The 23,836-nt window shown below is 53.9% G+C and overlaps 10 protein-coding genes across 10 annotated transcripts; 4 read left to right on the forward strand and 6 right to left on the reverse strand.

Annotated features, from left to right (window-relative positions):
* Positions 1 to 95: 95 nt before the first annotated feature.
* KRP23_2245 (putative oxidoreductase YqjQ) lies at positions 96 to 1,112 on the reverse strand (the record flags this gene model as incomplete). Its single annotated transcript, XM_067886955.1, has 1 exon — positions 96 to 1,112. One exon carries the CDS (start codon positions 1,110 to 1,112, stop codon positions 96 to 98), a length of 1,017 nt encoding a protein of 338 aa, XP_067749588.1.
* Positions 1,113 to 1,499: 387 nt separating this feature from the next.
* On the forward strand, positions 1,500 to 3,055 carry KRP23_2246 (uncharacterized protein; the record flags this gene model as incomplete). The annotated part of the gene is made up of 4 exons (XM_067886956.1): positions 1,500 to 2,159; positions 2,224 to 2,430; positions 2,495 to 2,561; positions 2,622 to 3,055. 4 exons carry the CDS (start codon positions 1,500 to 1,502, stop codon positions 3,053 to 3,055), a joined length of 1,368 nt encoding a protein of 455 aa, XP_067749589.1.
* Positions 3,056 to 3,619: 564 nt separating this feature from the next.
* KRP23_2247 (uncharacterized protein) lies at positions 3,620 to 6,423 on the reverse strand (the record flags this gene model as incomplete). The annotated part of the gene is made up of 2 exons (XM_067886957.1): positions 3,620 to 6,198; positions 6,285 to 6,423. The coding sequence occupies 2 exons, from the start codon at positions 6,421 to 6,423 to the stop codon at positions 3,620 to 3,622; spliced, it is 2,718 nt and encodes a 905-aa protein (XP_067749590.1).
* Positions 6,424 to 6,770: 347 nt separating this feature from the next.
* Positions 6,771 to 8,229, reverse strand: KRP23_2248 (uncharacterized protein; the record flags this gene model as incomplete). Its single annotated transcript, XM_067886958.1, has 4 exons — positions 6,771 to 7,702; positions 7,787 to 7,864; positions 7,968 to 8,015; positions 8,115 to 8,229. 4 exons carry the CDS (start codon positions 8,227 to 8,229, stop codon positions 6,771 to 6,773), a joined length of 1,173 nt encoding a protein of 390 aa, XP_067749591.1.
* A 653-nt stretch (positions 8,230 to 8,882) lies between these two features.
* Positions 8,883 to 10,919, reverse strand: KRP23_2249 (Gamma-aminobutyric acid receptor subunit beta-3; the record flags this gene model as incomplete). Its single annotated transcript, XM_067886959.1, has 1 exon — positions 8,883 to 10,919. The coding sequence occupies one exon, from the start codon at positions 10,917 to 10,919 to the stop codon at positions 8,883 to 8,885; it is 2,037 nt and encodes a 678-aa protein (XP_067749592.1).
* A 1,480-nt stretch (positions 10,920 to 12,399) lies between these two features.
* KRP23_2250 (Calcium-transporting ATPase 1) lies at positions 12,400 to 15,873 on the forward strand (the record flags this gene model as incomplete). The annotated part of the gene is made up of 1 exon (XM_067886961.1): positions 12,400 to 15,873. The coding sequence occupies one exon, from the start codon at positions 12,400 to 12,402 to the stop codon at positions 15,871 to 15,873; it is 3,474 nt and encodes a 1,157-aa protein (XP_067749593.1).
* An 834-nt stretch (positions 15,874 to 16,707) lies between these two features.
* KRP23_2251 (uncharacterized protein) lies at positions 16,708 to 17,910 on the forward strand (the record flags this gene model as incomplete). Its single annotated transcript, XM_067886962.1, has 2 exons — positions 16,708 to 17,137; positions 17,537 to 17,910. The coding sequence occupies 2 exons, from the start codon at positions 16,708 to 16,710 to the stop codon at positions 17,908 to 17,910; spliced, it is 804 nt and encodes a 267-aa protein (XP_067749594.1).
* A 353-nt stretch (positions 17,911 to 18,263) lies between these two features.
* Positions 18,264 to 19,010, forward strand: KRP23_2252 (Synaptotagmin-2; the record flags this gene model as incomplete). The annotated part of the gene is made up of 1 exon (XM_067886963.1): positions 18,264 to 19,010. The coding sequence occupies one exon, from the start codon at positions 18,264 to 18,266 to the stop codon at positions 19,008 to 19,010; it is 747 nt and encodes a 248-aa protein (XP_067749595.1).
* A 1,407-nt stretch (positions 19,011 to 20,417) lies between these two features.
* On the reverse strand, positions 20,418 to 20,837 carry KRP23_2253 (uncharacterized protein; the record flags this gene model as incomplete). Its single annotated transcript, XM_067886964.1, has 1 exon — positions 20,418 to 20,837. One exon carries the CDS (start codon positions 20,835 to 20,837, stop codon positions 20,418 to 20,420), a length of 420 nt encoding a protein of 139 aa, XP_067749596.1.
* A 467-nt stretch (positions 20,838 to 21,304) lies between these two features.
* KRP23_2254 (Zinc finger MYND domain-containing protein 10) lies at positions 21,305 to 23,419 on the reverse strand (the record flags this gene model as incomplete). The annotated part of the gene is made up of 2 exons (XM_067886965.1): positions 21,305 to 21,892; positions 22,844 to 23,419. 2 exons carry the CDS (start codon positions 23,417 to 23,419, stop codon positions 21,305 to 21,307), a joined length of 1,164 nt encoding a protein of 387 aa, XP_067749597.1.
* Between the last annotated feature and the right edge of the window lie 417 nt (positions 23,420 to 23,836).

The raw sequence follows: 23,836 nt of genomic DNA on the forward strand, positions 1-23,836 counted from the left end.
AGCGTGCGTGTAGATACATCGGTGAGTCAGCAATAAAAGATGTCAAATCCATCGTCTTCATCTTTACTTGTAGCTTTCACGTGTGTTTCACAAGCTTAGCAACAAAGCATTTCCCACATTTTGCTCGGTGCGTTCATGCACACGGCACAAATCGCAGCCAGAAGACGCCTGGGGGACACGCATGCTCCAAGAAACGCCGAAATGTGCGCGAACCAGGTATCATACGCCAGTGTCTGGCCATGGAACATGGCTTGCAGCGCCAACGCCGCACAGTCCTTTGGCGTACAAGCCGTCCCTGGAATGTTCATGTAGATAGCATCGTCACACTCAGCAGTGCTACCGAAGTTGGTGTGCACGGGTCCAGGACAGAAGCACGTGACGGTGACGCCGGTGCCGCGCAGCTCGTAGTCGAGTCCCTGGCTGAAATGGATCACGAACGCCTTGGCGCTACTGTACAACGCAGCTGACGGCGACACGATCGATCCCGCCATCGATCCCATGTTCAACACTCTCCCCACTCCTCGCTCCACCATTTGCGGTACGAACGCGTGCGTGAGCTGTGCCACCGCTGCCATATCCAGCGCCATGATCTGCGTCACCTGCGTCTGCGAGAGCTTGACAAAGTCCTTGGTGATGGAAAACCCCGCGCAGTTCACGAGGATATCAACGACAAGATCGTTCTTGTTGGCAAACTCCACAAGCGCAGTGATTCCCAACTCCGACGTCAAGTCGCATGTGCAAAAGGAGACTTTCACGAATTTATGGACCTGTTCGATCTCCGTCTGCATCCGTTCCAGCACCGACTCACTCCTCGCCGCAAGTAACAGTGAATACCCCTTTCCAGCTAATTGGTAAGCCATTTCCTTGCCCAGTCCGGACGACGCCCCCGTCATGAGAGCGACGTGCTTGGCTTGAGGCTTGGGATCCAAAGCCGAAAAGTCCCATCGATGGTACCGAGTCAACAAAACGTCAACACTCGACAAAACCAAGTACCCCGACACCACAAGACGTAGGAGATACCCCCCAAACTCCAGCGACAGCGAATAAAGCGCTAGGAGCAGCACGAAGACGCCCAACGCAGGCTGCAGCTTACTGTAGATCGACTCCACCATCTCGACGGATAGCCGCGCAGCAGGTTATGTAACTCCACACAACCGGTTTGAAGTTTTGGTGGTTGTGTACGTTGTAGTCCACCCACCCAGCACCAGATAATAGGCTTTGCGTTTCGACGGGCTCAGCTGTTCATTATCCTTGTGGTCGCCATCGTCTCACTTGCCCGTTAATCATCACCACACCGTGAATTATTTTCACGCAAGTTTCGAGTCATCTGGCCGGACGTTTCCCTGACACCTGCGCCGAACTTGCATCGCTAGCAGCTAGAAACCGCCCGAGACTTCAACTCGAGCACCGCGTCGCATCGACCAATTCTAGACTAGACACCGCGTCGCAGCGACCAATTCTAGACTGTCGGGTGTCCTGCTCAGCGGCTCATTGCAACGATGGCGACGACGCTAGCTGACGCATCAGTACTCGAGCACAAGGTCAACACTGACGAACAAGCTGCAGAACCGCAGGAATTGGACCTCGGACACGACACGGGAGACGTGGACGGACTGCTACTGCACTTGATCCGCACGATTGCCTTGTACCTGTTCGTGTTCCTCTCGCAGACGGCCAAGTTAGTGGTGACGGATACCGAACTTGCTGTTTTCGTGTCGGACACTACCACGCCGGACTTGTTGGATACACAGACTCGACTACATGCAGCGCTTTTCGCGTGGGTGAAGAGCGAGGTAAATAGCAACCAGTTTGATGGACTACTGCAAGAACAACGTGCGTTTGTGGTGATCAAGAGATTGTTTCGGCAGCAGCGCACCAAGGCTTCAGCGCAGTGCCGCGTACTCGCAGCGTTGCTGACTTCGTATTTGACACAACTGGAGACTCCGCTGGTGCATTGCGAACGGACCAGCATGCTGTCTTCAACTCTGGAATATTTGCTGGCGAACGAGAAAAACTCAAAGAATAAAGAGCCGGTGCCTCTCCCTATGCTGTACCCGCTCGTGAATGCAATCGACCTGGTGAGCATTGAGCAGCGCGAGTGTCTTGACGCACTTATGAACCTATTGAGGTGGCTTACAGCACGCGACCAATCTCAAAAGGTTAGCTTTGTACAATGGTAAATGGACGATGGAGGATTTGCTAACAGACAGGGTTTTTCTGCAGGTATTCACAGCATTCGCCAGCAAGTATCACGTCAAGATCATTGGAATGGAAGGAGGCAACGATACCACCAAAAACACCTTGGACATTGCTTCAGTGTCCAGGGTCAATAGTCGAGATAGTCACGAAAACAACAGCAAAGCACTGAGTGTGTGTTTTGTGCAGATGCTGCTGCGCTACTCAGACCACATTTTCCGACGAGACCTACAGGTAAGCTCTATCCTTTATGCTTGCTTTTCGAGGCCGCTAACATGCTATGCATGTTTCTGTATAGTTTGAGGATATCGTTCCAACACTTACGTACAGCGACACCGAGGATGATGATGTCTCAAGCGAAGATGGTACCGCTAGACCTTTTCAATCGTCAGAGGAACCTCATAGCGTATCTACGACTTGCTCAGTACCCGATTCACTCACACCTGCTAGTCCGGCTGCTGTGGACACAATTTTGCTGGAGAAAGCGTCTTCAAACTCGCCTGAGATCGAGCAAAGTAACAAGAAAAGTGGTGCATCGGTCCCGGAGGTTGTTGGTGTAGCGCTCGAAATGGAAAAGGCTCCAATTCCCAGCAAGGTGGCGTCCCGCGCGCTGCGTAAGCGCAAGAAACGCGAGGAAAAGGTGGCTCCTGTTGGTACAAAGACTACCCGTCGCGCGAACAAGTTTTGCTCGAAGCTTATTCAAGAAATGGAAACCAAATACATCGACGAAAAAATGCTACTGAGCCAAGCGGGGATAAACGAAGAACCGTTGCCAGCGGTGGTGTGCGTCGGGATCGCCGCTGCAGCTGGCACGATTGCAGCCGTGCTCTGCGCCTTTTTCAGCTTGCCAACTCAATAGTTGGTACGAGCTGGCAACACCGTTCCGCATACTAACTTCAGCTAGTACTAATAAAGGGTCACCGCGAGCCGCACAAACTCCACATCTTGTGTACATTCAGTCCTGATCTCATCCTGTGTCTTTGTAGCCTAAGCACAAGTTTTTTGTGATAACTTTGATGTGTCAAAGTGATATTGACCGGAAGTTCATCGTTTTTCGGATCACTTGCATTTGTTCAACTACTTCACAAAACTTCCTAGTATTGTATACCAGGTTAGTGACTGCTGTCATGTGCACGACTATTTCGACGAAGCCAGACTTCGGCCAGTGTAAGTTTACGATTAATGAGGATGTCTACCGAAACGATGAAAGAGATTTACTTAACCATGCGAGGTTCCGTGCTCCGAAGATATCACCCAGGTGTGTGATAACTGCTCGACCCTAAGAACAACATGCGCTTCCAGTACTTCACCATCGGCCACTCTATAAAAAAACAATTCATTAAAAAATCCCTGGTCAGTCCAGCAAAATACTAGCACGCGTTCGTGCTCTCCTGTCGCTTTGACGCTCTAACTTGTATGCATTTTACAATCGATAGGCTCCCCGTGCGAGCTCCCATAAACCGGCGATGACGGGTGTAGTGGCTTCATAAGCTGAGGCGGCACACTGCTCAGGCGCATCACAAGCGATGCCTACAGCTGTCACCACTGTCAAAAGCAGCGAGAAGAGCGGGAACATTGCGTAAAGCAAGACACTCCGCTGTTTGGTAGCGGTGCTGGCAGGATCCTTGTCGCTTGCTTTGACCATGTGGTCATCGTTACTACGGTCTTCGAAGCGGTTAAACAGGAAGAGAATACCTGAGTTGAAGCCGTAGATGACGAGCAGTAGCGGAAGCCTAAATAGCATGTTCATCCATTCGTCACGCAGGTAGTATAGGACACCCGCACCCAGCACTGGCAGCATCACAGCTACGAGATTGAGCTGAGCAACCGCGAAAAACAAGACTCCGAGGCCAAGTAGGATGGCAAGGATCTTCATACCGTACGCCACCTCGCAACCGAAAACCTGGAGCGACGTCGGCGCCCACCAGGAAACCATCCACCAGTGGTGCTCGTCATCCGGTTGGCACAACGGCTTCACGAATGCCACCTCACGTAGATTTTCGAAGAACACGATTGACATGATCACAAGCACCACAAGTACGTCCGCTTTCGTAACAGTCCACACAAAAGATGAACGATCGCGGGCGTTCTGCGCCCGCCATTCGTTTAGCTCTTCCATGCGTCGCTGGAGACGTGCCTCCTCTTCCTGCTGGCGCTGCACCTCACGATTTCGCTCGATTTTTTCAACGATGAGATGCTGCTTGTTCTGAAACTTTAAAGCCATGCGCTCGCGCTTCTCCTGAGCCTTTACACGATCGCGGTTCCGTCGCTCATTCATTTTCATGATGTCGCGCTTGCGAAGTTGATCAAACATGCCGCGGAGACTGGTTACCAACAACATCATGTTCGATCGGTTTGCTAGGATTTCGCCAGCTTTCAGGATAGCGTCTTCGCGTTTGGCCCCAAGCGCCACAAAATTCGTGGCTAGTGTTTGCACGCTGTCGAGGCCCTTTCCTTCATTGCTGACAACAGCTGCACAGAAGCTGTCGCGTCGAGCATCTTCTAGCATGAACTGCGCACTTTCAACCTCTTCCACGTAAGTCATCTCCATCATCTCAGCTTCGTCGACCCATCGCTCTAAACGACGCATTGACGCAGCAGTGGCTCCGCTGGTTGCTGCAGATGTCGCACCAAGCTGCTCGGTGCGACGAATAATTTGACTACTGCTCGCACTCTCCGTGCTTTCTAGTAGCAGCAACTGCTCGTGCTCTGGTTCGTGTGCTGACTGGAAGTTCTCGATGGCACTCTGTAGCTCCTGGCGAACTTTCTGCTGCTCGATAACTTCGTCAAATGCTTTGAGCAAGAAGCTGAACTCGTCTTTGTTCTTGTTGTGTCCACCGAGGTTACCCACACTGCCGCTCATAGTCATGCTTCCGCTCCAGCACCTCGCAAATGCATCCAGCTCGCTTGGTGTCGCGTTTCCATTATTGCCATTCTGAGGCGGGGTTCCAGAATTCTGACGGAGCGATGCAAGCAGCATAAGGAACACTGGCTTAGGGATAGCTTCATTCGCGTTCACCTTTGACACGAGCAGTTCAGAAATCTCCGTAGAGAGTTGTTGGACGCGAGCGTTCTCTAAATGGAGGCTCTGCAAGCTTTCGTCTTGAGCCTTTAGCCAAGAGTTCTCGTCAACGTAGCTTCGCCAGCGCGGAGGGACCACTAGCTGCATCATCTCAACAGCAACCTGCTCGCCTCGGCACGCAATCTCCTCGACCGCAGTCAGAATCTCGGCGAACGTCATCTCCTTCCTATTCGTCTGATGTAGTGGCAGATTCACCAATTCCATTTCAGAGTCACGGAATTCCACCGCTTCAAGCTGCTTTTTAAAGTCCCTTGCATTCTCTAGAACCTGCAAGTGGCGCAGCCTCACACATGCGATCTGCTTAATCCGCAGTGACAATAAGTCCGCTGGGAACTTCCGCAGCTCCTGTTCCAGCGCAGCAGGTTCGTCTTCACTGAACAAGCGGTTCAGTGTCCGTCTTTCACGGTAGAGCCGCCACGCGAACCACGCCAAGTTCCACAGCAGTGCAGCCCCGAGGCCAAGCACTGTGAGCATCGTAACCACCACCGCCAGCACTGCAGCCTGCTCCTGAGTCGTGAGCTCCGTCTTCTCATGGCTCCACCACCACACCGCTGTGCGGTACGACGCGTATCTCTTGAGCATAACGTCGTCTTTGGCCTTAACAACAGCTTTCAGGTTCTCCACCTCAAATAGCTCTTCATCATCCTCTTCTTCCTCCAGAGCCACAGGCACTGGAAATTCCAGTGGAACTGGCACAGGAAGTGCAATCGGCTCCTGCTTCTTCTCAGGAACAACAATAGCTTCTTCCTCTTCAAGTGCCTCGTCTGTCGTCTCCCAGGTAACTACATGGACGTCTCCATCAGGCCACGGGTTCAGCTGTGAGCCTTTGATATCGTGTGCCTCGACGGCGACCTGCTGCTTCTCCTCCTGTCCGTCCGAGAAGGAAAAGTCTTCAACGCGGATCTCCACACGGCGATACGCTGCAAAATTAAAAAAATAAGCGTAAGTGATCAGATACATGCAAACCTTTCCGCACGAAATATGTCATTAGTGTATAAGAACTCACGGTGCGAGCGTTCGGCCACCGCTCGGCGCGCGTCGCTGGCGCTCAGCAGCAGGAAGGCGACGATGAGCAGCCGCCGCAGACAGCAAAAGGTGACCGCAGAATTCCCCGGGCGGCGTCTTGGGCGCCACAGTGTGAGCATCTTGCGCGTCGCGAGCCTCAAGGCGAAGTGCCGAGTGCGCGCTGATTCCATTGAGCTGTTTCCGAGAACCATCCCGCGCTAAAACTCCCCATGTGAGATGCCACTGTTGGTTTCACACTAGACACTCACGCGGGGGTTTCGACTTGAGTGACGATACAAGTTGAAGCAAAAAGGCCAAAACGATTTTTTGGGATTTGACACATGGCACGCCCACTAACCAAGAAACGGATGATTTGGTATGCTACAAGGTTTGAGGTTTCTCTCCTACGGCTCGGCGCTCCCTACTATTATACTACTGAGCTCTACTGCTATTAGGTTCTACTACTACTTAGTTCAAAGTTGGCACTTTACTTGGCTTCTGCACACACCAAGGATGTGTGAGCCACGCTGGCCGAGCGCGGGGGCTTCGTCTCCAGCTGTGGAGGTAGCGCAGGGCTTGTCTCAGGCTCGGCTGCTACCATCTTCTCGTGCATGGCATTGCCCAGCGACGTGAACATGTCGGCAGTAAAACCCTGCGGCAGCTCCTTGGTCAGTTCTTGCAACTCGTGCAAAACTTCGGCTGTCGGGTCCTCGCTGCTCGGAAGTTGACGCTGACGTCGTCGGGGTGCTTCACTCTCGTGCTGATGCATCTGCCATTTCCACGCCTTCCGCTTTTGCCTCCGGATAATTGTTGCCTGAATCCGAAGGAACGACGCGTAAATCTCCTGTAGACGTTCCCAAGCTTCCAGTAGCCCAAATTCATTATCCTCTTCGTCCTCCACGTCTTGCTTGATGTCTGCAAGGTGCTCCTCAACCTCACTCGTTTTGAAACTGCTGTCCTTCGCCTGAATCTTCTGCAACGTCGCCAACATTTCGGTGAGTGTCACCTCCTTCCCGTCTTCGTGTGGAGATACTGTCAAAGCCGCCACCATTTGCTGCGTGTCCTCGCACTTATCTTCTCGCATTTCACGCTTTAACTTCTCTACCACCAGCAAGAATTGCAAGTGGCAAAAGCGGATGATCGCCAACTGCTTCCTTCGAACCGACGATTCATCGCTGCCTTTATCTGTGATTTCAACCTCCATTCTTTCGTCCTCTTCCTTCTTCAACGCGTCGTACCATTGCATGGGCAATCTCGCAAGCTTCCACGTCATTTGTATCACGAACACCACCAGTCGCAGGACGCACAATGCGATCAACGCAAGCACCACGACGTCCTGCCTCGAGAACTCCTCTGTGACTGCATCTTTCCACCAGGACGCGCTTTCCTCCACCCCCGCCTCCTCCTCCCCTCCGATTGCTGGCAACACACACAGTGCAAGAGCGTACCGCCGGTCAGAAAAGAGCACCGCGCAGCTTCGTGTCTCCACCAAAGCCCGCATACCTTCCATGATGCTGAAGATGTCGGACGTCCGCACGTCTTTCGTGACCACCTCGATAACTGGCCGCTCTCGGCCGCCATCTGCAGGATTAAAACAATACAAAAATCAACCCAGTAGGGAGCAACAAGGGCAGAAGCCAGTCAGTGAAGCTTTCAGCGAACGGTATCAACCCACGCCACTCACCATTGAAGGAGTAGTCCTGCTCGCGGATCTCCATGCGCGTCTTAGCTGCTGTGAATTGCATCAATAGACGGAATTAAACAGCCAGCAGCAATCGGAGTCAGGCGATTGAAACGACCACAAAACGAGAAAAAAGTGGGGATTTTTCACCTTTAGCCGTGCTGGGACTGGCTGCAATTAGCGTCCGCCGCGTCTCATGCAGCAGCAACAGCAGCAGGTACAGCGCTCTTCGCGGCCACAATGGGCTGTAGGACTGGCGTTGCATGCTGGCGAGTGTCCGAGAGGCTGCTGAGCTCGCCGCGGCGCATTCGGTCAAGTGAAGCTTTCGCTAGAAACTTCGACTCCGAATGAAATACTGGGAACGTTCTCCGTTGCGTGTAGAAAATTCGCTATCATAGGTTGAAGCTGGGCTTACAAACGGCAAGTGTACGTCTGATTCCGGTTTGGAATCAGACAAAGCCTTCCTAGCAACTGTGTCCATACAGTTGTAGTTTCATGCAAAGGGATAGTTTCTAAGTGGCGGAGACACATTTTGGTGACGATTGATTCGGAATAGTGGGGGTATCTTCGACGTACGGGATGAAACTCAGTCAACGTCAACGCCGCACTTGGACTTAGAGTAGCTTCACTGGGCACTCGAACATTTAACTCTCTCGACTAAACGCGCGCAGCGGTGAACCGTTCAGGATTTCAGCTCCCGCAGTTCATCTCCTTGAACACATCGGTCTTATATCTCGTTTTTCGTCGACCTTGCGTGCTTCTTGTTCGTGCTTTTGGTGTATAGTCTCGTCGTCTGGTAACTTATGGTGCGTTGGATTTGGTTATTTGAGCGGTTTTGCCACACCTGGTCTGCAAAGTTGGACACATCTGTTGGAAATCAGCGGCAGTGAATATTATTCGCTGCAGTATTTACATGGGCTACACCATGCGACGGTACTTGACCTGACTGTTTGTCCTTGATGAAGCAGCCACGGGACTGCTTGGGACAGCAACTGAACGTCTTCGGTCGCGACCACCGCCTCCAGCCAGGAGTGCCTCATTGGGCTTCGCAGCACGCAGCGGTTTCTCACTATCACGGCCTGACGAATACAGCAAGGACCCTGCCGGGTTTAGCTTCTCGAATATCTCCTTGAATGCATCAAACTCCCGCTCAGCCTTCTGGCGGCTGGCCGCATGCAACGCCACTCGCGCATCATTCCGTTCGGTCTGCGGGGTCTCGTCATCTGGCAATTGAACGTAAAGATATCCAAACTCTGTGCAGCTGACCTTGGGAACCTCCCACGAGTGAAACTCAAAGCGCTCCAAGTACTCATGCAGCACTGCTTCGCGATGGTCAGGCGGAATGGAGGCGGAAAGTACGCGAATGGTTTCGTGCACTTTAATCAGCGCTGCAGATGCACGTCTGCGAATTTTCACGAACACGACGATGTACATCGCCCACACAACATTCACGATAGTGAAGAAGCCACAAGAGAAGCCCAGCAGACTGTTCTCCTGCCAACTTTCACGTTTTGGGAAGAGATCCACGAACAGCGGAAAGAGTGCGTTCTCGATCGCAACGATACAGGCAATGATGAAGCAGAAGAAAACATACTGGTCGAGAGTCGTGAAGTACGAGATCTGTGGTGTCAGTGACGCCACTTGGTTCTTGAACGTCACAGCCGTCAACAGCAGCGTGAGAACGATCTGAACGCGGTCACCAGTGTCCATGAGCGAGCCGTCGGACAACGGGGCGTACGAAATGAAGCACAGATACGTGATGATCGCCGCAGGAATTGCCACGTTCGTCACGTAGTACCCAGGACGGCGCTCCAGCATCATCTCGAAACGGATCCCCTTCTTGTCTCCTTCAGCATCGATCTCGCCCACGAAGACCTTGTCATGGTGCACCACGTCAAACACATTTCCAAGCTTGTAGTTACCGATCGCGAAGCTTCCCGCGTCCACAGCCGCTGGTGTGATACGCAGCGATTTCCTGACGCCGGTACCAGTCGAAAACGCAAACGTTAACTTTTGCTGGTCCACGGGGAAACTGCGCAAAGTCATCTCCTCGCTGAACACGGCAACAACGCGACGGCTGAACTGCAGGTGGCTCAAGAACTCGGTGGTAGTTTTCATTGGGAATGAGAGACTTGTCGAGTCTGTGAAGTGTACCGGTCCTGCAGGAGAGAGACTAGAAGTCATGTCGCGCTCCTCTTGCATTGAGTTGATGTTTGTGAATTCAAATTGGGTCTCGTCAAACTCGAGAATGTCCATCAGCTCCCGCAGTACAGAGTCTTCGCGAATCGTTGTGATGGCAGGCATCGTGACTTCCCACGTTACATCCGCCGAGAAAGTTTGTCCAACGGTATCCACAGCCGTGATCGAGTTCACTTCGATCTGCACTTCGAGCGGCGAAAACCCAGCCATCAGGTGCGCGGTCAATGGGCCAGGTTGGCTACTGCCGACGCTATCCGTGTCGTGCGGCGGCATGACATCACGGAGGAACCAATGTTGGGCGTTCCCCCACTTGCCAAGCTGCATTTTCCACGGGAAGAGCGTCGGCGGCAGGTCGCCCGCATCTGCAGCGGCAAGGGTGGAGCTGTGGGCCTTGTCCGGGTTTCCAGCATCCGCGGCCGCCTCGACTTTTTTGGCCAATTCCTCCACCTCCACGTGGTCCATCTCGGTCTTGCGCCACGACATGCAGTGGACATGTCGGTTGTTGTCGCTGAGGCCCATGATCCTCCAGATGCCTCCCACTGGCCACGTCAGCGTCATGTACTCTGCATTGGCGAGATATGGCTCCGGGATCGGGTGTTCCAACTCCAAGTGCAAGTGATACAGAACTCGATCGGTGTTGATGTCCACGGCGGCGTGTTCAAGCGTAAGTTTGTCCTTGAGCACAATACTCGACCACGTCCGGGTTTCCTCGACGGTGGCCGTGATGGTCTCCTGGAGACTGGTCTTGGTCTTCATCCTAGCGCTATCCACGATTGAGTAGGGCGGTTGTAAATACGAAAGTGCTGTCCGTCAGCCGTGATCGGAGACTTGATGCCAGCCACGCATCTGATCTTGAGGTGACAAGGTGCACGGAGGTGACAAGCATGTGGTGTTGACCCCCCTCCCCGCTGATTAAAATTGTGCTCATAGAGTTTGCTTATACAGGGACGGGTGGCATTGCTTACCCACGCTGTCCAGCAAATCGCAGCAGCACGAACATCGATTGACTGTTGGTGACTGCTCGACACCTGTCGGAGAATCTACAAGAAAGCCGCAATCTGGTAGGCTATTGAATACTACTAATAATAGTACCAGCTGTAGCCCAGCTCTCCATTGGGAATGACATTTGCTCGACGATCACAATGTCAAGACTGGTTGCGGGCATGCTGCAGATCCTGGTTGAACTGCGCGAGATGCTGATGGATGGTTTACGTTGTGCTGATGGCCATTTTCAGAAATGGCACCGACACCAAGGCACCAGGACTCGTGAACTACCGTCAACGAAGAGCGAGCAACTCGACACAACAACAAGCGACGTATCCATTCATCACTGCAACAGTGACGACCACGTCTACTCTTCATCACCCGAACTCTGCGCTTGGCTAATGCAAACGTGCTGTTAAGAGCATCTCCAGCAGTATATTCCGATAAGGCTGCTCCAGCGAACGCTTTGGAGCACTGCACTCGACACTTCTCCCACTCGCGTGTGCATCGCCGTACGACGCGTGGCAATGCCGTACGAAGCTGCAGCCATTGTTGCAATGGGCAAGCACGCAATTCCGTGCGCATCTCGCTCTCGTCACGGCGGTGCCTTCGAGCTGCTCTGGCTAATAGCGAGCACGCTGGTCCCATCAAGAACTTTCTCTCGTTTGCAAGTCTCCACGCGGTGCTGCTTCAACTTGAGTAGTTTTACGACCGGTGTGAATGGCTGAGCAAATGAGCCCAAACACGTTGGAAAGCAAACGGACCGAGCCTAGACGACAGCGAATTCGGCAGGCGCAACTGCAACCACCGGCAGCCAGCCACGCTAGAACAACGTTGGAGAAGCGGGTCTTCTGCAAAACTGGTAACTGCGTGCATCGCCGTACGAATTCGTGTAGCGCCGTACGATGAAGAAGCGTCTGGATTCGGCATGGCCCGCGTCGTACGGCCATGTTGAGCTCGCGCATCTCCGGTTGCCTACGCCATCGGCTGAGTTGTCGAAAGATGCTTGCCTCGATAGAAACGATTGGCCATGCTTCCTCGAAGACCAACTGCACCAGAGCCCAGCCAAGGCACTCGCGACCACGTTGCGGCATGCAATCGTCGTACGCTAGACACTTCAACCACTTGGGCCGTCGGCGACGCACACCAGCAAACTGGCAGTCATTTTCCAATTTGCTTCGTCGGAGGCAAGAGTTCTTCCAAACACCAAGTACCAGGCCATCTCCACCGATACCTTCGTCCTTTGTCAACGATGCTGAAGAAGCAGAACGTGGTGTCCTCGCCACAACGCTCGCTGCTAGGCAACGCAGCTCCGTCTCCGCGCGACTCGGCATCCTCGGCAGGATATCTGAACATCCTGTCCGCTAGGCCACAGCCCGACCACACGCTGCGTCCAAGTTACTTGTCGGACGACTCGGACCACCGCTCACGGTTCTTGAGCGATGCCGAGCGCGTTATCGTTGACAACCAGCAAGAAGCCAAGAAGTCCTTTGCCAAGATGGACACCCAAGACACCAAAATGTGGGCTTTGACGCCCATTGATGTCATCGCCAAGAAGTTGGCTACGGACGTCGAAAACGGGTTGGATAGCACTCATGTGACTCGCCTTTTGGCCGAGCACGGGCCAAACGAGCTTGAAGCTGAGCTGCGGACGCCGCTTTGCATCGTGTTCCTGCTCCAGTTCTACAATCTCATCATCGGGATGCTGTTGTTTGCTGCTGTGGCTTCGCTGTCGCTGCAGGAGTTCGTTGAAGGTATTGCCATCCTCTTCATTGTTACATTGAACGCCGTGATCGCCACCATCCAGGAGAACAGCGCCAGTAACGCGCTTGAGGCGTTGGCCAACATGTCAAGTCCGCAGTCCACCCTTATCCGAGATGGCGTTGAGCAAATGGTCGACAGCAAGGAGCTCGTTCCGGGCGACATCGTTCTACTCAAGACGGGCGATGTCGTGCCTGCTGACATCCGTCTGCACCACAGTGCTGACCTCAAGTCGAACGAGATGCTGTTGACCGGTGAGGCAGAAGACGTGTCCAAGAAGTATAATGCGTCCATGGTGGCCAAGTCCAACACGCTTACAGCCGACAACATGGTCTTCTCGTCCACCACTATCACAGCGGGCAATGCACGCGGAATCGTCGTCGAGACCGGCATGAACACGCGCGTGGGCTCCATCGCGCTTCTGCTGCAGTCACGCTCGGAGAATGAAAAGCAGCGAGGCTTCAAGAACCCACTGACCAAGTTCTTGGAGAAGCACCAGCCCAAGTTGACGCCGTTGCAACGAGCTCTGCATAAGCTTGGGTTTGTAATGGGCACGATCGCACTGACCGTGTGCGCGCTCGTGTTCATCGTTGGAATGGTGCGCGGCACGCGCGACGCCAAGCACCCCGAACGTCCCGTGTGGCTTACCATGATAATGATTTCCGTGTCGCTCGCTGTCAGTGCCGTGCCCGAAGGCTTGCCGATGGTGGTGACGATTTGCCTCTCCACGGGAACCAGCGACATGGTCAAGAAGAATGTTTTGGTGCGCAAGCTGGCCGCGGTCGAGACCCTGGGTGCCGCCTCAGTGGTTTGCACCGACAAGACAGGCACGTTAACGGAAGGCAAGATGACTGCGGTCAAGCTATGGGGTGATTTCAAGGAGTACGATATTACTGGCAAGGGTTTCACGCCTGAAGGAGCAATTCTGCTGAATGGCGTCAACGTGACGGCTCCAAGCGGCGACAATGTGCAAGTTCGAGCTACTCTGGTGGCCTCTGTTCTCTGCAGCAACACGCAGCTTAAGCAAGTAGAATGCGAAGATGGTGAAACCCCGCGCTGGGTACCGCTTGGCAACTCGTCTGAGGCACCGCTCGTGGTCGCAGCTGCCAAGGCTGGTATCTGGGAAGACTACATGACGGAAGACTACAAACGCGTAGCAGAGGTACCCTTCAGCTCGTCGCGAAAAATGATGGTGACGGTGCACACGCTGCCGACGACTTGCATGTTCGGCACGCTCGCGCTTGAGCCGAAAGATAGGTTTGTGGCCTGTGTGAAGGGCGCTCCAAACTACATCGTGGACAACTGCACTCGATTCTGCCAGGCGAACGGTACGATTTCATCGCTATCGGATGAACGACGACAAGAGATCGCAGATGCCGTCGACAACCTCTCCTCGCAAGCTCTGCGCGTACTTGCGGTTGCTATCAATCCGCTGACGCGAATTCCCTACGCGGCCGACTGCGACGATGTTGACGAGAAGTTCGCCGCTCTGTCGTTACCGCTTGTGTTCCTAGGTCTGATCGCGTCAATTGACCCGGAGCGCGACGGAGTGAGGGATGCTATCGGGCTCGCACGAATGGCATCTATTCGCACAGTGATGATCACGGGCGATTATCTGAAGACTGCCGTGGCTATCGCGAAAAATATCGATCTACTGGAGGTTGGTGCAGACCCTGACGAGGAAGCTAGCGACTGCTCTCAACTGCGACCTCGAGGGGCCTACCTCCCAGCCGCCGACATCGACGAAATCACTTCACGTACGCTGGTTTTCGCTCGTGCCAAGCCGGAAGACAAGATTGAGATCGTCAAGTCACTTCAACGTCAGGGTCTTATCGCCGCGATGACCGGTGACGGAGTGAACGACGCCCCAGCTCTAAAGGAGGCTGATATCGGTGTGGCTATGGGTATCGCTGGCACGGAGGTTGCCAAGGGGGCTTCCGATATGCTGCTAACAGACGACAATTTCGTAAGCATCGTGTCTGCTGTGAAAAAGGGCCGCATCATCTACGCGAACATCCAGAAGTTTGTCATCTTCTTGCTGTCCACGAATATCGGTGAGATCCTGTTGATCTTCTCGACCATCGCTGCGGGTTGCCCACTGCCGCTCGAAGCACTCCAAATTCTGATGCTCAACCTTTTCTCCGACGGCATGCCAGCGGTGGCGTTGAGCATGGAGAAAGGTGACCCGAACATAATGGAGGACCGCCCCCGCCCCAAGCAGCAACACCTGATCCACGGTCGCTTGTGGCTGTTCGTCGCCTTCAACGCTGTGATCATCGCTGCCGGTGCTATCACCGCTTTCATGCTGGGCGTATACTGGAACTTTGGACATGTATTGCTCGACGACATCTATGCCCAGGGCGGTGGCTCACACGGTACCGACTACTCGGACGTGACGTGCACACGCTGGGAAGGCATTAACGATGGCTGGAGGTTGTACGGTAACTGCGCCGCGCAATATGCGGACAGCAGCTACATTTTCGGCGAGGAACTAAGCGGCGCAGAGTTCTTCGCGAACTCGACGATGTACTGCGAAGGTGGCGACTACGACTGTCTCCCGGAAGGTCTTGCGCGCTCGCAAACGATGACTTTCATCTGCATCACCTTCACTGAAGTGATGCGAGCGTTCACGGTGCGCAACTTCACGGAGCCTGTGTTCGTGGGGATCTTCGCGAACAAGTACATGTGGTTTGCGGCCGTGCTCTCCGTGTGCCTGACCATCCTAGTTACCAACACACCCGCAGTCATGGACGACATTTTCGGGTTCGCCTACATCCCGTGGTTCCAGTGGCTGGTGTCGTGCATTGGAGCAGTGAACGCGGCCTTCTGGGGGGAGATCCTCAAGATGTTCATTCGGCGACGAGACCGCGAGCGAGCGCGCTGGGAAGAAATGCGCGAGGGGTTTGAGGCGGTGCTTCTGGAAATCCGCCATGTGCGCCACCACGTCGAGAGACTCGAGAAGTAAATCATGAGAGCATTGGTACCTAAGCTTATTGGACACCGTCAGCAAAGTGTTTGGGTTGGTTGTTCCTCGTTGACTTGGAGCGCTTCAATATCTCACCATCTTTCGGATGTCTGTTGGCACTTTTCTCCAGGACAGGTGCCATTCCCTATTTCGCCGCAAGACCACCAAGTAGACCATCCGATGGCTGTCAAGGGTCGGAAGTGGACGACTCTGCTAGTTGCTACATTCGTCGCTATTGCAGATGCCGATACCGACGTCCCCAACTGGGTGAGCCCGATCAATGTGACAGATTCCGCCTGCTACCGCAAGACGTACCTGTCTTCGGAGACCTGCGCCATAGGCTACGAGTCTGATGGAATTGCATCATGCTGGGCGCAGTGCCCTTTGAACTTTCCTGTTGAGTGCGGCGCGGAGTGTATTCCACAGAGTTCGGACTGCACTTCCGAGGTCCTGGACAAGGTCACGTCGGTTGCTACGGTGGCACTTAATGCCGCTACGGCTGGCGTCTTCGGCGAGTTCATCAAGGCCAGTAAAGCCCTGCAGCTCGGTGTCAAGTGCGGCCAGTCGCTCTTCGCAGCCACAAGCTCCCTTGTGAGCTATGTGGACGAGCTCCAGGCTAACGCAACGCAAAGCGAGCAGCTACTGAGCGTGGTGAACCAGTCGGATCTCGTCATCAACGAGCTGCCTGCGGCTGTCTGCACGTGCCTCGGACTCCCGGTGTCTACTGACACGTTGGAGCTCAGTGCTGACGTGGTTGCTGCCGTCAACCAGATTGTTACGGAGGTGGTTGAGAATGGAGCATCGCTGCTTGACCCCAGTACGTTCTTGGCGCTCATGAGCGACATTGGCGTTGACGACTCTGTTCAAGACCTCGACACGGACAGCGTCGCCCAGCTCCAAGACGTTCTAACGGCGGGCACAACGTGCGGCACCAAGCTGCAGACGATTATCCACAAGGTGACGCAGTTCGTGGCTGGTATCAAGACCAAGGACCCCAGTAGCACCGTCAGCAATATCCGAGAGGCTCTGAGCGTCTCGGACCTCTTCCTTCAGGATATTCCCGCTGTGACCAACACCTGCATCCGCAACCTCACGGACGATGCTTTCAGTGTACGAGACACCCTGCGCACAGTAATGAGCACAATCACGGACGGCCTGGCTGACGGAGCAGTGGACGATGACGGAAACGCGATCTCGACGTCAGACTACCTTGTGTCGGTGGCTGACATGGGCCTGGACGTCATCGCCACGCTCGATCCGACTGGTATCGCTGACATGATGGCCACCTTCATCCAACCCATCTGCGGACCTACGTCCTTTGTCGGAGAGATCGATGATGGCTCCTTGGCAGATGCGCTAGCGCTCACAACGGAAGACCAGGCTTTCAACGGCAGCTGCGGCACTTGGAGTAAATCTGGGGATGGCTCGGTGAACATAACGTTCGAGAGCACTGACACTGAAGATGTGACGGTGGTCATTCACTCTGGCGGTGACACGGTAGCTGAGGTGGACGTGGCGAGCGGCGAGACGATGTCGTGGAACTCGACGGTGAAGGCTCTTCAGGACCAAACGCTGTATCTCGACCGCTGGCGTCCAGGGCTTCTGGATGTGCCGGGTTCCGGTGGAGGATCGCTGCTCATGTGGGTGCCGCGATCGTCTGCAGGAGGCAAGATTGAGTTGCTCGTGAAGATAAATGGCGATGGAGGCGATGATAGCGACGAAAGTGGCAGTGCTGAGCAGAATGACAGCGAGGCAGAAAGTGGCGACGATGATAGTGCAACGCCAGCTCCTACGACCTCCGAGGATGAAGACCAGATACAGCAGACGCCAATTGCCGAAGAAGATGATGGCAGAAGCGAATCGGACGATGGTGCAGCTACACCTGCCCCGACGTCAGCGGACGATGGTAATGTTACACCAGCACCCACCACCGTTGACGCTGACCAAACCACCAAGCAGAGCCACAAGACAGCAAGCATCCGTTTCCACCTCACCTCCAAGGGCAGCACGAAGGTCAACATGCGCGTTCACAGCTGAGTTTGTTCCGATATGAATTATGAGGTCCATACTTCAACTTGCTCGGATCTCATAACTAATATATCACTTCCTGTAAAAACACGTCACATCTTTAATCTGTTGCACTACGTCATTCCCAAACCACACTGACTCACCTCTATACTTTCATCCTCGTTTTTGTATCTACCGAAAAAGTCAAAAATGGTTGATCACCCCGGTAAACGTATAAACCTTTATGTTTGTGACGCCTTAGAGCAACTTCTTTACTCAGATTAGGTTAAGCAACCTCTACTAATAGATTGAATGTACAATGCCAGTGCTTTAATTTTCGCCTTTTTCGGTACTCACGTCCAGTATCCAAAAATCGCTCCACCATGCCCCAACTGATCGTGACGCTGCTGCGCGCCAGCAACCTGCCCGTGGCCGACACCTTCGTCCAGGGCAGCGCGAGCGACCCGTTCGTGACCTTCCAGCTGGGCGACGAGTACCTGCGCTCGTCGTGTGAGAGCGGGGCGCTGGACCCCGTGTGGCAGCCAGCGGAGACGTTCGAGTTTGAAGTGGGGCACCAGTCGCAGGCCACGGATCGTCAACTGGTGGTGCACGTGGTGGACAATGACCGGTTCAAGCAAGACGACCTGCTGGGGGAGCTGTGTCTCCCATTGTCCACCTTTGAGAGACGCCCTAATGAAGCTGTGGTGGACACGTATGAGCTGCAAGTCCCCGAAGGCCTCCGACAGGCGGTCAAGCACCCGGACAAGAAGACAACCGTCCAGTTGGACATTTGCTTTGCAGAAGAGACAGATGGACAGAAGACACTCTGTGTCTGGGAGAATGAGGACTATGTGGACGGCAAGTGGACTCCCTCGCACAGCAACGAGCGTCGTCATTGGAGCACGTTCGACCTGCAGGTCTCGTCCGACAACTTTGACCACGTGGCGCCAGAAGTGCCCGAAGGACTCGAGGGGGTGGGATGGGCCTACTCGACCAAGAAGGGGGACGACCACGGGTGGATCTACGCCAGCACATACACGGGTCCCTGGTCGTCTGCGTCCTCTCCGACCTGCTATGCGCGCCGTCGTCTGTGGCAGAACAACTGCCGCCCCGCAGTGGCTTGTGAGTGAGAGAGAGATGATGGGAAGGAAAGCTCTGGGTATGTGCATGAAATGTGAGCTTTGTGAAAAGATGAAAATCGAGTGACTGCTGCATTGATGAGAGAGAGAGGTGACTGGATCTACAATTTATTGACTAACCTTTGCATGCCAAACGGAACTGCACAGATGTAGTCGCAGCATTTACTTTCACTGTCTTGTTCTTGCCATCATACTTAAATTGAAGTTGTGTTTTCCTGCTTTGTAGGGTAGCTGCTCTGTCCAAGCCTTCGAGCGTCTCAACCTCAGCGGTCCAGGAGGCCGATGTGGTGCACCTTCATCAGTGCGTCGAGCTGCTTCAACTCGCTTTGGGCTGAATGCATCGTTGTATTGGCGGTTCAGGTACATGACACCTGCGAACAAGGGCCGACGGCAGTCCCTTGTTCGTAAGGGGTGGATTGCCGATGAGCAGTGAAAAGAAGTTGAAATTTTATCTGGACGTCCTGCGCGAGCATGACAGCGTCACTTGGCAGTGCTCACACTGTGCTTTTCGTACTCGTTCCGATTGTGAGACTCGAGCTGCATCAATTTATCAGTAGTGACCAAGATTGGGGTGCCGCTGGACGGCGCGACTCCCATCGATTGGCCTTCACCACTCCGTCACAGTCCGGCTTGTGCTTTTGCACATACTCTCGAACCACTCCCGATTGCACACTTGCAGTGCCTTGCACCGACTGCAGCATTTGTGCAAGGGATTTCCGCCGTTTGCACACACCGCCTTCGTCATCGTATCCAGCGTCTTGTGCTTGTTGTTGCAAGTAAAAAAATGAACCGGTACCCCGTCACTTTCAAAGACTCCTTTCCACAGCGGGTGAAACTCAACGGCAGTAGTTTATCTAGTCCAACCTAGAGCGAAACGCTACGGCGGGTGATGACAGAAGGGCAGCGAATCGATTTGCTTCGCGAATAGGCGGGCTTTGGGTATGCTCTCAAAGCACGGCTTAACCAACATGCCAGAGCGCGGATCGTCGATGGATATGAATCAAAAGCTGGCACTTTTCGTGGACTTGCTGGACGAACATAACATTTCTTCGACCGCGAACAAGGACGTACCGCTGGTTGAGAAGCTGTTTCTGGATCGCTTCTATCGGATTTATTGCCACGCCCTGGATAACTTCAAGGCGAAGGAAATCATGGAACGTGATCGCTTTGATGCAGTTTTAGCTGATGTTCCTGGAGTTGAGAGACCCCACAACAGGTTTCTAGTGTTGCGGATAAGCTCAAAGTCCCTGTCCAGAGGGAGAAGCAGTCGCTGCATTACTTTCTCAGTTCCACGTCAAACTACGACTACAAGCCCATCAATACTTTCCCTTGCTTACCAATTGTCCTACATATCCAAAGTGTCTTCAAAAGCCCTTCGTAATTTCTCCAAAACCCAACTCAGTGAGTCGCCATCCCGACGTGATCCGCCTTGATCTGCGCGTCAAGGTGCGCAAATTTGGTTGGCGTGAAAATATCCTTAGCACGCTCATACATGCCGTTGTAGTACCGATTCAGCAAGAGCTTCTCGGGTAGCGGGCGAGCTCTGTTTACTGGGGTGCATGTGTCGTTTTCGCGCAAAACACCCAAGAAGAGCGCAAGTTTCTTGTCCTCATCAAGCTCCGAGTCGTGGTCTGGGAGTTCGTCCACTCCATATTTTTGGTAGATAGCGATGCTGAGATCATCCAACCGAAGCACGTCCTCTGTCGGGAGCATGCACGACACGCCTGAAGCCTCTGGATCTCCAATCGACTGGAAATACTTTGTCGTAGCCACCACCGTGTTGCAGTCCAGTTTGTGCCAGGGCCACACCGCCGTCATGCACTCGCGACTGCAAACGAAAAACGCCTTGCACCACTGATGCGTAGTTTTCCCGCAGTGCTCGCACAGAGTAAGTATGTGATCACGACCAGACATGTTTCGCTGACCTCTCTTCCTCGCTTACCGGTGAAATGGTGAATGAATTTTACTCTGGCGATGACAGTTGAGGGTCAGTTCAACCACTCTCGCAGACCCCCGTCCCGTGAATGCAGGCAACACCACAAACAAATGTGGATGCCCGATCCGTTGTAGCAACTGACGTATTCAGGATGTATAATATGCTATTCACTGTTGGCAAGAGTAAAATACTAGTGCCTTCTTGGAAATGCCGAACACGAAAGCGAAGTGTGGTGGAACAGGGTTTCTGTTTTTGCGTTGTTCGCTGTACTGGGTCTAGTACAACAACTACACGCAATCATCAATCTTCGTTGGTCTTCTTCAAATACCTCTGCGTCCGGTCTTCTGAGTTAGCGGTTCGAATTGCCGACATGGTGAGTGCGCATCAACGCATGGAGCTGACTGAGTTCGCTCGCCGAGAACGTGTCCACCGCGTGGCGGTACGTGTTATTGTAACGGCGGTTGAGGAACATCTTCTCGGCCAGAGGGAGGTCCTTGATTTCGGGCGACGAGGTGTCGTGCACCTTCAGAACGTCCAGGAAGAACGCCAACTTCTTGTTCAGGGGCATCGTCGATCCGCGTCCAGGAGGTTCGCTCACGCCGTGCTTATCATACATGGCCAAGCCCCGATGGTTAAGACGCATCACAGTCTCTGGGTCCATCAAGCATGGTTCACCCGACACGCTCGTCCCCGCCGCTTCTAGCTGCTTCCGTGCTTCCACCACCTTGTCGCAGTCCGGCTTGTGTTTGTGCCACGCTGCTACCATGCACGCCTGGCGGCAGACAGAGAAGGCCTTGCATCGACTGCACCGCTTACTTGAAGGCTGGCCGCAGTTTTCACACGGCGCAATGCCCAACGCTGCATTAACACCTCCAAGCATGTTTCTTGCTTCTTCGGCCTCCAAATGATGAATGACCTTATCGACAGTTGAGAAAGTCTGTACATTGATTGAGTCACTCTACATTCTCCATTAACATTAACCATCCAGCAAGCGACGTGGCGGATGGGACGAGACAACCTTGTCTGCATCTAGCCTAGGAATCTAATCTACCCGCTTCGGACAATCGTCTAGTGCCTCGTACGCGTTGGTTTCCGCAGCGAAGTAGTGGAACCGACGACGTAGCAGGCGATTGAAGAAGTAGTGGGGAAGCGGAACGGATCCCAGGTTGTCCATGCACTCGAACGACTTGGAGGTTGCGAGATCAAAGTCGGCATGCCGGTACCGAGGTGTGAGATGTGTCGGATTCAGATTGAACATCCGCGAACGCTTGCCCTTGACAGTCTTTTCCACGCCTGATGGGAATGGCTCTAGCAGCGCCTTGCCATTGACGTAAAGCAGCTCCGACAGTTCCGTATCGTTCTCCGTGGGCATAAAGTGAGCCATGCTGCCGCACATAGTGTTCGGGTGGGCGAGATCGTTGTTCGGCACGGATTCCAGCAAGCTAAGCCCCCACGGCGAGAAGAAATACTCCTGATGCGCCAGCTCGTACGCAAGCCAAAACGATTCTTTATCTCCCCACGAAAACTGCAAGTGGAAGCGCGTATTGAAGATGAGTTCCCGCAAGACTTCCAGCGCCTTGCCAGCTCTCGTCTTGTCGATCAGCACCATGGACGAGTCCATCTCATGGCCCGTGTCTCCTCGGTATGAGAACGTCGTCTGGAGCTGTTCCGACGGCTCCGGCCCAGTCAACCCAAGCTTCTCGTACGGGAACGAGTCGATTAAGTAGCGGATGTAAGGCTTGCCGTCCTCCGTCTTCTTGTTCAAGAACCTGTTCATCTTGGCGACCCGGTCACGAAAAAACGTTGTGCCCGTGCGTACATACCCAGACATGGTACGAATCACCGCTGGGTCCTGCATCAGCACTGCATCTCCATCCAGCAGAATCACTTCCCTAAGTTTGGTATGGTACAGCGCCAACGGCTTGATCCAGTAGTTCTGGAAGGCTTTGGCGGTCTTGACGTTGCCCAGGAAGAGGTTCTCGGGGCCTTTCTGGGCCAGAATCTCGGTGCACACGTCGATGATCTCGACCCTCGAGTCGTTGCGCGTGAGCAGTTGTCTGCTCTCGTCCGAGATCTCGTCGGGGAAGCAATGGTACACCTGGACGACCTCCGTGTTGCCCAGACAGCGCAGCTCCTTGATGAGCGACACGCCCATTGCCACGATGCCGTTGTGCAGACACAGGATGATGCCGCGCCCGTAGTCGTCCTCGCTCTTGGAAGTTGTCACGGACGACGTGTTGATCTGTTGGAGGTGCCAATTGGACGGCCGGGCCCGCAGCCAATTGGTCTGCACCTTCATGGCCGTCTGCTGGATGGACGAGAGCGAGAAGGTGCTCGCGTACGACGAGATGAGCCCCAGCGCGAAGCAGCACACGCAGGCCAGCAGCCACATGAGCGTGTTGCGGCCGTGGCGCGACATGGTTGACACCTGACCCAGCGGAATGAAAAGTGCAGCACTGTCCATAAAGTCTCAGCCGGATTGGTGTCCAGTTGTAGCCATCTGAACGGAGGTTAGGGGATAGGTATAGTGGAAGTAAGAGGATCGACTCGACTAAATGCGGGATGGTGGCTCGCACACCATATTGACCGCCTTGGGATAGACCGAGAGATCGGCTTGTGATGCGGAGAGAGCGGCTCGCAAGAGCAGACAGAGATGCAACTTGTTAAAGTAATGATTTGCAGAGGATTAGGACAGCGGAGGATAGCGCGAAGAGTAAGGTAAGAGAGGGTTCTTGAGGAGGAAGTCGGCCTGGAAGATGGCTTGTGTATTGGAGGAGAAGATGAGAAGTTGAGAAGTGAGGACTGGAAGTCCTCGGCGGGGATAATAACCCCTTATCTGTCATACCTTGACTGGTCTACATTGCACGGGATACAAATCCCT

The sequence above is a fragment of the Phytophthora ramorum genome, assembly GCF_020800215.1.
Source record: "Phytophthora ramorum isolate Pr-102 chromosome Unknown Phyram_PR-102_s0002, whole genome shotgun sequence".
In the NCBI taxonomy this organism is placed as follows: domain Eukaryota; phylum Oomycota; class Peronosporomycetes; order Peronosporales; family Peronosporaceae; genus Phytophthora; species Phytophthora ramorum.